At 38.4% G+C, this 12,223-nt stretch overlaps 1 protein-coding gene across 2 annotated transcripts in view; it reads left to right on the top strand.

Moving 5' to 3' along the window:
* Window positions 1–12,223, top strand: part of HHIP (hedgehog interacting protein) — a 95,234-nt gene that overhangs the window by 66,258 nt on the left and 16,753 nt on the right. For both annotated transcript variants that reach the window (XM_004263600.3, XM_033402598.2), the window contains exons 10-11: window positions 353–483; window positions 4,363–4,444. In XM_004263600.3, coding sequence (XP_004263648.1) covers window positions 353–483; window positions 4,363–4,444 — 213 coding nt within the window. The remainder of the gene's footprint in view (window positions 1–352; window positions 484–4,362; window positions 4,445–12,223) is intronic.

Here is a 12,223-nt window from a genome sequence, read left to right on the forward strand (position 1 = left end):
AAAAAAGAGTACTGACCCCATGATCTTCCCCCATCCCTCTCTCTGATTAATAGCACAGCATGGAGTCTAGTCCTGGAGAGGAAGTATCATTCTCTGGATGAAGGGGAGGGCTTTTCTCAGACTCAGGTACTTTTAGTACCCCGCCTCCAAACAAAATATTATCTTAAGTACTTTCTCTTCACATGGGAATTTCGGCGTATTCACACACATTATGGGCTATATTATTTTTCCCTTTAGAAGCCAGGTCTGTGGCACAACAATTATTTATTATGAGTTTTATTTTAAACATTTTATTGTGTCTTTCAGGCAAAAGCACATTTTCATCATAGGTTTCTGGTATGTTTTGTTGTAGGAATTTCTTAACCCTCCAGCAAAGTCCTGTGACCAAGCAATGGCAAGAAAAACCACTCTGTCTTGGCAACGGCGGTTCCTGTAGAGGTTACTTTTCAGGTCACATTTTGGGATTTGGAGAAGACGAATTAGGTACTGTACAAACTATTTCTGTTAAGTTCATTCTCAATCTTTGCCCAAGAGGCTCTGTTCTGCTCTGAAAAATAAGTATAACAATCTCATCCTCCATTTGTTGGAAATGTAACCTGCAGCAAAGAGGACCAACTCAGTATTCTCTTCCAATAAACTTTCTCTGGGGGTCTTTAAACCTTATTCCCACCCACGCCACCAGAAATATGAAAGTAATAAAGCAGAAAACTGGGAGTCGGGAACAAGAGAGAATTTTTGAGTCTTGAAGACAGAAAATTTTAAATGTCTACTGATATTTTTGATGCAGCTAAGTCATCTGTTTATATTCTTTATCTGAACCTTTGCACTTATCCATGTCTCTTGGAATAAATTAAAATTTGTTGTAATCTGAATCTCAATTTTTTTTTTTTTTTTTGCGGTACGCGGGCCTCTCACTGCTGTGGCCTCTCCCGTTGCGGAGCACAGGCTCCGGACGCGCAGGCTCAGCGGCCATGGCTTACGGGCCCAGCCGCTCCGCGGCATGTGGGATCTTCCCGGACCGGGGCACGAACCCGCGTCCCCTGCATCGGCAGGCGGACTCTCAACCACTGCGCCACCAGGGAAGCCCCTGAATCTCACTTTATCCCTTATTTTTTTGCCCATCGAGGCATGAAATTTGTGCAAGATAATCCGGCTTTGTAGATCTGCTTTCCAACAGAATGGAAATTATCTTCTCATTGATAATCTCCAGGATAACATACAATTTATTTGTTGGTATGTTATCAAAATGTATGCAGCTTAACAAGCAAAAAGAAGTTGATATTGGAATGTTACCAATCAAAGGGTGAAATGCTACCAATTTTAAATTTCAGAGATAAATGTAGTTTTCATAATGATTCCCTTTAAAGAATAATATCCAAACAAACTATGGCTACCATGCTCCTTTAGCCTTGGAGATAAATTTCTAGGTGTTAAGAAAGACAAGTTGTGTTTCTATCTAAATCAGAATTATTAATAATTTTTTAATTTTTTTTATAAATTTATTTATTTATTTATATTTTTGGCTGTGTTGGGTCTTTGTTACTGCATGCGGGCTTTCTCTAGTTGTGGCAAGCAGGGGCTACTCTTCGTTGCGGTGCGCGGGCTTCTCATTGCAGTGGCTTCTTTTGTTGTGGAGCGTGGGCTCTAGGCTCGCAGGCTCAGTAGTTGTGGCTTGCGGGCTCTAGAGCGCAGGCTCAGCAGTTGTGGTGCACAGGTTTAGTAGCTCCGTGGCATGTGGGATCTTCCTGGACCAGGGCTCGAACTCGTGTCCCCTGCACTGGCAGGCAGATTCTTAACCACTGCGCCACCAGGGAAGTCCCTAAATCAGAATTATTTACTCTAAACACGCAGATTTGGTTTTCCTACATCAAACAGAGAATTCATCAGAAATACATCCATGCCATTCACTTAGGTTACCAAGGGACTCAGACAAGTTTCCTGAAACACAACACACAGATTTCAAAGCCGCAGGAATATAAGGATTCAAAGAAAAGAAGTCCAATCTATCTTTCTCTTGTTCTAGCATTGAAAGCATCTTGCATTTAATTTTCCCTTGAAATTCTCCTACCCCATTCAAATGAACCAGAAAGATACCTTTTCTCGCTTAAATCTTCTGTAATTGTAATTTAAATGTCATTGGCAAACTCTGATTTTAAAATATAAATTAGGATCACATTGTTTGTGGCAGAGTTAGAGATGAGTATTTAGAATCATTTTGATGAATCATTTTGATTTCCCCAGACCTTACTGCCAGGGACTCACCATCATTCATCCTATTAGCATCACCCCCATTAAAATATCCAAATATCTGTCCACACTTAATACAGTGTTGGGAGGAGAACCAAGAAATGAAGCACATACAGTTCTTACTGTCCAAAAGCAACAACATAGTGTATATTTCATAATTAAAAATAAATATACTTTCACTCTTTAATGCAAAACTCTTTGGTTTTTAATTAAGAGCCATATATGAAAGTGAGTTAGAGCTTTTTTTTTTTTTTTTTTTTTTTGCGGTACGCGGGCCTCTCACTGTTGTGGCCTCTCCCGTTGCGGAGCACAGGCTCTGGACGCGCAGGCTCAGTGGCCATGGCTCAAGGGCCCAGCCGCTCCGCGGCATGTGGGATCCTCCCAGACCAGGGCACGAACCCGTGTCCCCTGCATCGGCAGGCGGACTCTCAACCATTGCACCACCAGGGAAGCCCTGAGAGCTTTCATTTTTTGAAACAAAAAGTGTTGAGAGTCTTTTTTCTATGTGTGTGTGTGTTTTTAACTATAAAATTAGGATGGGTTTGTTGTAAGGAGTAAATGCAGTAAACTACATAAAGTACTTGAAATAAATATGATTTTTTTTACTTATATTCCTTTGCCTTTTAATGTCATTTTAATTTTTTCTGTTGTGTCTGTGTTTTTAATGTAAATCCCATAACATCCTTTCCAGAAGTGAGAAAGTAGTAGGGTGTGCTTAACACAATAATAAAGTAGAAAAGAGACATATAGACTAAATCAAGACCTATTTCATGAGTGAGAACCAAATATAAATTTTAAAGCCTTATAAACATATAATCATAAATACAGCTTCTAATTCCCTATTCATGTGATCAGTTCTATATATTGAATTATATGGAAGGAGTGGTAATAAACGAGAGCGGTTCTCTCCTAAGAGGGTACTCCATCTGTTGTAGTTCATTTTCAGGAACACAGCCTGGTGTCAGGAATCAGAGACATGGAGCTGGGATTGAGCAGAAGGGTCTCTCTCTCTCTCCCCCCCAGCTATTTATTTAAATGTATTTTGTTTAAAAAGCTAAAAATTAAAAAGGAGTACCCAATGCCATCTGGCCTCAAATTATCAATTAACAGTAACAACTTGGTAACCAAACCTTTGAATCTTGGGTGGAATAAATAAAGATAAAACTTGCCATTCTACACTCATTCTACAACTATTTATTGAGCACCTATTCTGCGCAAAGCTCTGTTCTAGGAGTTGGGGATACAGGAGCAGATAAAGAGATAACAATCTAAACTGTTTTCATGAAATTTACATCCTAAAGGAGGACAATAAAAATAATTCTTAAAAAATATATTGTACACTAGTTGGTAATAAGTGCTTAGGAGGAAAATCTAGTTGTAAAGAGGGATAGAGATGGCTAGGAGTTGGGACAAATGTACTTTTAAATAGAACAGTCAAGAAAGATGATATCTAAGCACAGACATGAAAGGGGAACAATGCATCTAGTGGTGGTCTACTGACAGGAGCCTGAGATAGGACTTGGGACAGATGCTGAGGTGGGAGGAGCCTGGGACACCAGGGGCCTGAGACAGGAGGCTGGGACGGGAACCTGCCTTGCATGTCCAAAGTCAGGAGGTGAGGCTAGAACCATTGCAGATGGGGTCAGAGCAGTAAGGGGGGGACATTGTAGGCCACTGTCAGGACTTACCTTTGCTGGGAGAGAGATTAGATGCCATTGGAGGGTATTGAAACAGAGGAGTGTGATCCAATTTATATGATCTAACTTGCCTTTTAAGGAATCCCTGCGACTGGTATGTTGAGAATAAACATAGAAGAATAAGAGTAGGAACAGGGAGATCAATTAGGAGGCTGTTGCCATCTTCCAGGTGAGAGATTAATATCTGCTCGCACTGGAGTAATAGTGAGATGTGGGGAGAAGTGACCAGAATTTGGATGCACTCAGGCAAGTGATCTTCTGAGGATGTATGAATATATAATATATGTATATACGTACACATACCTACATACGCATACATATATACATACGTATTATATATATATATAATAATCTGCTAGGCAAAAGAAGGTAAGGCTTTGTAATACTGTGAATTAACATTGTATTTCTCTCTTCATAGGTGAAGTTTACATTCTATCAAGTAGTAAAAGTATGACCCAGACTCACAATGGAAAACTCTACAAAATTGTAGATCCCAAAAGGTGAGGTTTTTTTTAATATTCCGTTAAGTCAAGTAATATTCTCTCAGTTATTCCAGTGCATTCAAATTAGTGATGGAATCGCAATTAGCCCTCAACAAAGATGAACATTTCCGCCCCGCCCATCTGCTAAGTGCTCTCCTGAGAGACCCTCAGTTCCAGTCTCTGAGGCCTAGACTTGAACACCCTGAACTTTAAACTATATTTCGATCACGTTCATGGCATCTTTGCTGTCCTCTGAAAGCAGCATTATATCTGTGGAATCAGGATCCTCACTTAAATGTCCGAGGAGGACCCTGGTGTATGAGGCAGCAGCTTCCGCTCTCTTGTTGGAAGCAATAAACCCTCCTTTCCTTTCGAGAAAACCAGGAACATTCTGGCAGGCCTTAGTATGACTTTTGTTAGGTAATCAGGATAAGTTATTTTGGCAGCTCAACACTGGAGCCTCATTTTATAACTGGATGCTCACAGCTTCTGTGACTAAACAAATGAAAACTGAAGAAATATTTTGTTATTTATTTCAGCAAAAGGAAGATGTGAACGTTTTAATCCTTTAGAGAATATAATTATCCGTCTCCAGCTCTTCTCTACCCACCCACCCAACTTCAACACACACACAACTTTCAAATTATCTTGAGTCATCATTCGTCAGTTGTTAATTTCATGGATAAAATCAGAACTCTCAGAAGCTGCTAAAATTATATACTGTCAAATAGATATTAGCCATAATTTTAGAAACAATTATTATAGGACTTCGGTATCTTCACAAATACGACTACTGTGGAACGCCAGTAGTGGTCAGACCCTAGCTTTGCCGTGCTGTGAATTTCCAATTCTTTCTATGCTAATTTAGCTTCATGAGCCCATTTGAAAATTTAAATTTCAAGTCCCTTTTAGGAGAAAAAATTCCAATAATCTGCAAAGTTTACTAAGAGCATTCATTTAATTCCACTTTTAAAATATTTGTAGGTTATAAATTGTGTATGTTTTTCTGAAAAATTCACTGACTAACAAATGGAGATTCTTGTCCTTTTTCCATACCCTAAAACACTATCTTTCCTGAGAAAAATATAGGTTGACATTGGTGCTGCAGAACAAAAAGAGACCAAAAACGATCTCTCTATGATAGAAGGCATCACATACACCCATCTATCACACAGTGATAATGACAGCTTTCCTTCCCTATTTAACAGTACACATTTTCTTTCACAGTAAGAGAAGTACCCATCTACACACTGTAAGGGTTCTTTTCTTCCTTGAGTGTGAAACCAGTGTCCTTCTGTGAGAAGCAAAGTAATGAATGAAAAATAAAATAGACACTCCGGTGCTTGTTGAAGGTGGCAATATTAAGAACAAAAATCAAACCAGTGTTAATTCATAAAATAGCATTCTAACGATTCAGAATGAGGTCTACGATTTCACTCAGATCTATTGCCATTAGTTTCAAAATAGCCATTGTTATTCCATTATATTTGTCAAAGTTGATGTGCTTTTGCAAGCTTTCTGGTAGTGTTATTAATTCTCACTGCTTCTCACAGAAATGTTTCTCTCTTCCTCTGGATTGTTTAGTCTGTTGGTGGTGAGTTGAGGTGAATTTTACACCTTCAGTCCATTATTAGTGTCTAATTACCAGGGCTGCCATGAGGGACCTTGGCTTTGTGATCATGGGGCCTCCTCTCGTAGGGTGGTCTCAGAGTGACATACCTGAAAGGCCTGACTTCTCATTATGGTGTCTGTTTCTGGTGAGTCGTGTCATGCGTGCGGCCAGGGTTAAGATGTGTGTTTGGTTTTCAGAAGGTGGGGGGATTAACAGAGTCCCAGAGACACAGTCCTTGTACACAGGCCCAGGCATACATTTCAAAATTAAACTGACTATAAGAAAACAAATGTTTTCATAAACATTTGTTGGGAGCCTCATGCTGTTTCGATTTGGAAGCCAACGTTTGTTATTATAGTAGTTCTCCCCAGATGAGTGGAAGTTCTATATAAGCAGACACTTTTTAGTATATGTGAACGGGATTATTTTGGAAACACGAGCTAATTACTAACCTAGCTGTGTTCAGGATGTCTGCTTCAGAGCACAACTGTTTTCCTAAAATGTTTGAGGGAGAAATTGAAGAAAGAGCCTCATCAACGGAAAAAAATTATACACAGACATTTCTTGTTACATCAAAAAACCTAACTCGAATTAAAATCTTAGATTAACTGTATTCTTGTGGAAGAGCCCCAGACTTGTCAGAATAATGTTTTCAGGATGAATTTCAAACATTCAGTTGACTCATGACTCTAAAAGAGAATAACTACAAATCATAAAATTTTTATATTCTGTATTATGTATCATGGAAGTTACATTCCTATACACCATAAGATTTATGTTTTTTTCTCTTTTTTCCTACACACACACACTCACATATAAGAAAAATGAGGGAGTTTTGAAACGATATGTAATATTCTTTGGTCATTTTGACAAAGGTAGACGAGGTCCCAGCATTACCAGCTCAGCCTGTAAGGGCAATCTGGTCTCAGGCTATATGTTACATAATCATTTACATAAGTTTAAAATCATTTATGGTGGGCATCCTTCTCAGAAAAGGATGGCAAGATAACCTGTTATAAAAAAACAAATTCCATTGTTTGCAATCAAAAAAACAAAAATTCTATGAGAATACAACCAGCTTTCTCTATGGCTTCACTAGAACTCAGGAGTTTTTAAAGGAAAAGCAGAAAAGGGAGGAATTTTGCCTCCCTGTTAGAACAGGGATACCTTCAGAAGTGGAAGAGTCTCATTTCATGGCAGAGTGGAGTTAGAGGCGAATCAGTACAGTCAATCATTCAGCTTGCTGGGCCACTTTGCTGGGTCCCCCAAAGCCTCAAGTACTGGGTTCTGCATGCCCTGGTCTGGGATGCTGCTTCAGCCAGCAGATGTCAAGGCATTGAGGACAAGAGCTGGACACTCATTTCAGTCTCACTTAGTAGAGCCATCTGAAGGCTGTCAAGATGAGGAAGTCTATCCTGGCAGGATAGGCAGTCAAACGGTCTTGTCTCTGAATCTTCCTTAGTGTGGACGCTGCATTGTGGCACCATACTGTGCTCCTTCGCCTGTCAGTAAAGTACAGGTCATCATTCTGCCTCTGCTACATTTCTGTAGAGTCGCTGTGAAGATAATTAAATATTGTATTTAAAGCATATGCAATTCTTTAGTACCATTGGTGTTCATTCCATGCATTCAAGAATTATTTGCGGGTGATCTCTCAACTTTTGAGATAGTGTTAGTTTCAAAATTGAGGTCAAGATGTCCACGGAGTTTTAAAGAGTACCTAGTTTTCGAATATCCAAGTCATGTCTTAGAGGCTTGGTCTTTGTTAAATCTTTTCAGAATCACACAAATGCTCCTGAGGGATGGAGATGAAAGAATTCTAACAGAGTTTTGAACTTTCCAAGCTTTAGTTTTATTTTATAGAACACAAATATTTTCACACTATTGAAAAAGATTCTTTAATTTTTGTTTCAGATGGACTTAAACTAAATGACCTTTTCTGACCTGGAAATGTTTCCAGGGTTATTTCTCCAGGAGTTCGTAAAATAAAATCATTCTTAAACATGTCGATTTAATTCCTGTGTACCCAGTCTTACTCTATTTTAACACGTTGCTTATCTGTTAACCCCCTAAGTCACACAACCCAGTCCCTTAAGAGGTCTATAAATTAACAGTGCACATTCCCAGCTTCAGAGGTCGTTTTGCAGAAACGTCCTGTCCCCAGACTCGTGTGACCAACATCAAAAACTGCCCTCCTGTCTCCTCCCTGCCCCTCCTGTGATGACCCCACTTACTGCTCTTTGTTTATTTATTTGTTTATTTAATATCTTCATCCTACTCCTTAGTCTACTGGATGCTGAAGTGTGCTTTTTTTTTTTTCTTCTCAAAAATCACTTCATGAGAGGAAATTGGTTCTGTTTATCCTTCGCATATGTCTCAGGGAGCCGGCAGGCAGCTCTGCCATCCTAAAGAAAGCCATGCATAATGGAGAAGGTTTAGCCCAATAAGCCAGTCTAGTCCCAATTCATCAGTCAAAGTTTTATGCAAGTGGCCTCCCTAGGTTGATAAATCCCCACAGTGCCTGTTGACCCAGCTGCCAAGTCCTCTTGCTGCAGGCGGTGTTTTCATGGCCACCCTGACAGTAATACAAACTGTTTAGCAGCTCCATTGACCTTTCAGCTATTAACAGGGACACAGGCTCGACGAGGGACTAGTTTTCAAACATGACAGAATTTCTTAACACTAGAGGTCATGAACAAGTATATGCCCTATAAAAATTCATTCAGCATGGTGGATGTGAAGTCTAAAAGACAAGGAAGCATGGTCCACATTTTTGCTATAATTTTTCCACATTTCCAATAACTAAAAAGAGTATACACTCAGGTGCCAGCTTATATTTTATTCTTAATATGCTATAGTTTACGTGGTAGTGCACAATATTTTTAGTGAACAGATCCTTCCTAGGCTGTCAGATACCATCTGAAATTTTAAAGATACATTGCAAAAGAATGAGATAAGATCAAAGTCAAAACTTCTAATGAGTGGATGAGCGTGCGTACATAATATATGGTAATGGCCTAAGTGTAACTGGAATTTTATTCATATTTTACCAAGATTTGTGTGTTTCTGTACATACGCACACAAACACACTTAAACATACTCAGGTATTCCATACAAGGCTATGTAGAGCCATCGCCTATCTCAAAATATACACAAAATATTATACCATAATTTATGAAAAAATTTTCTCTAAACGCCCATGCTATTTTCAAAGTCTGTACTATAAAGCTTCTTATGTTTATATCCTATTTTCTGAAGATGTGACGTATGACCACAGCATTCAAGGGAATTTTCTGCTTTATACTAATTATAGTCCTTCTTAAATGATCAATTTTAAATGTTGAAATATCAGTTCCTAGAGTAATTGTACAGATTGCTATGAAAACTTGATTGATCTGCCACTGACAAATGGCATTTGTTAAAAAGGCATAAAATGGAGAATATGAATAATTAAAAATATATTCTTCAAAAAGAGCCTCATTTGTTAAGAGCCTCTTAAAAGCATTTCTTTTCAATACCCATGTTTCTCCCCCACCTGGGACAGTGGTGGAAATCTGATATTATTAGACCTTCTGAATATCTTCTACTTTTATTGTGACAGTGGATCATCAGATGTTACAGCTCTCGAGATAAAGGCAGATTTAATCTTGCATAAAACAGCCACACAAATTTGCAAAAAGATGGTTTCTAGAGGAAGATATACTTTTTAAAGAAAAAAAACTACCTTAGCATCATTTTTTTACTAATTCATTTTAGTTGAGCTAAAAAAAATCTGTTGCTTAAATGACTCGTTTTTGTCAACACTGACAAATGAATCAAAAGGTGTAACATCAAAATTTGTGAACGTGTCATCCTAATAGTCTTCAAAGAGAATTTAAACTGACATTTTTGTGCTATTTTAAGGGACAGAAAATCATTTCAAATTTTACTTCCCATTTAAAACATTTAATGATCTTTAAAATTTCTGCCTTCATAGAATACAAAATTAAAACACTAGTAGTCTACAGTTTTTTAAGTGGGAAAAAGATTTATTTTTTAGATGGCTTCTAAAAGAAAAATACTATATAGACTTTAAGACTTTTGAATTATGTTGTAATCAAAGTGTTACTTAAAATGTCTATTTTCCCAGTCGCAGACATTTCTTATTTAGTGTCTAACATTTTTATCAATTATGGCTTATGAATCAAGTTTTTAAGTTAAAAAAAATTGGTTTTAGACGTAAAATTCTGAACAGAATGTGGTTCCTTCTTTATATTAGGAAGCAATGGCATTGGCTTTTTATTGTACCCTAATTTTTCAGTTTTTATTTTTCTATCATATCAAAGTACAGTTATACAAGATTAAGACATGAGATTGAATCAGTCTGCAGGTATCTTTGGCTTGTCTCCTGTGTTCAAGATATTGTATTATGTGCTATGGAGGGGGAATATACGTGAGAATTTAGTCCTTTCCTCTAAGGAGCTTATTTTTATCTTAAATCAGGAGATTGCACACATTACCTAAAACATGAACAACATTATCTGAGATAAATATTGCCACTTTGGGGCAACAAAATTATGCCAGAACATTGTACATTACAAGTTGCCAGATAACGGTCCAGAAGGTGATGGGTAAAACTCACCATGAGTTGGCTTCTTGGTCCAGTCTGTTCTACCAGGGGGAACAAGGCCTCAGCCCGGCTGCTGTACAGGCAGAAGGCGCCTTCTCAGTTGACTGTTAAAATGAGAAATAAGTGCCCGCAATGAGTTTCCCTCCCCCAGGAGACATTCCTCCAGCTTTGCATGGCTCTCTGCAGGTTTCACTCCCTCCTGAGTTCAAAGCGTCACGTCCATCACCATTTTGGTTTTGTGTGCTTCAATCTCCCCTGAGCAAATCTCTCCTCCAGCTACTGCCGACCTGCTCCCTGGGCTGCCCTCTCCCAAGGTACCAAGTTTTATTTTTGCTAGTGCTTTAGTTACGAAGTTGCATGGATCTCGAGGGGTCTGCCCCAACTCTATTTTTCCCATAAGCCTTATTTTTAGTATGCGATTTTGTAGAATACAAGATTTTTCGGGAACAAGTCCACTGAATTAAAGTGCAAATGCCTATTTTTCTAATAATTGTAGTGGACCAGTTTCTGAATTAAGGACATTGCAAACATAATACAAGAAACACCTAAGGCAATTTAATAAAATTGGACTTTGTCCTTTTTTCCCTAAAAGCAGACAACCTCATCATCCAGTTTCATTAGTCATTTCTCCTAGGTTTTCCTTTTAAGGAAATACATAACTTTTCATTTCCTAATCTTCGCCTGGAAATATATAAACTGAGGTAAGCTGATAAGGTTGAATGAAGGCGATCCACACACCCTTTTAGATACTTGTGTACAGTGGTAGTGATGTTTGGATAGGGAGATTAATAAGGCCTGAAACACAGGTGCCTAGCTCCCTTTTTCCTAAAAAGGACCAGTTGAGTAGAAAGCTGTGCTAGAAAACAGTTCCATCCAGATTATCTGGAATTAGCTGTATGAAAGCTATTTCATATCTTCATCCATGTTCTGATCTTCTAAATTGGGGAATAGCAAGGTTGGCCCCGTCTCGTGAGGATAAAGTTTAATATGAAATTACTGGAAAGGGTAAGTGGCTTCATTATCTGCTTTCATTCTGGTTGCATCTTTAACCATAGAACAAAATTGAGCAGGTATTTGTGAAAGTTCTAATAATTTCATTAACACTAGGCGGTCCAACTCACAGCTCCACCAAGTTGCCACTACCTTTGTCCTCTTTGAGTTTAGCACCTACTCAATCCCAAACTGCCATATTAAAGCCAGTCGACAGTATTTCTGAGTGAGCATGTGCTCAGCATTTAAATCACAGACCTCAAAATGAAGGCAACCTTGGTCACAGAGAAAAGAGCTGAGGCCCAGCCGCACTGTTCAGCGCATTTCAGAAGAGAGAAATGCAGCGGTTTGAGAAATAAGATAGAGCACTGCCTGTCCCATTCTAAATTTGAATTCTGGAAATATACAGTACAAATTTAAAATGCTTAATATGACCCATAATGTATACAAGTTCAGAGGTAGTCTTGAACTTGTTTTCTTTTCCTTCACTTTATATATGTTACTGAGGACATATGTAAAAAGATTTTTCGAAGCAGCTTACATATGATATAATGTCAAAGAAGGCATTCCTTAAGAATGAAATGAA

The sequence above is a fragment of the Orcinus orca genome, chromosome 4 (assembly GCF_937001465.1).
Source record: "Orcinus orca chromosome 4, mOrcOrc1.1, whole genome shotgun sequence".
Lineage (NCBI taxonomy): Eukaryota > Metazoa > Chordata > Mammalia > Artiodactyla > Delphinidae > Orcinus > Orcinus orca.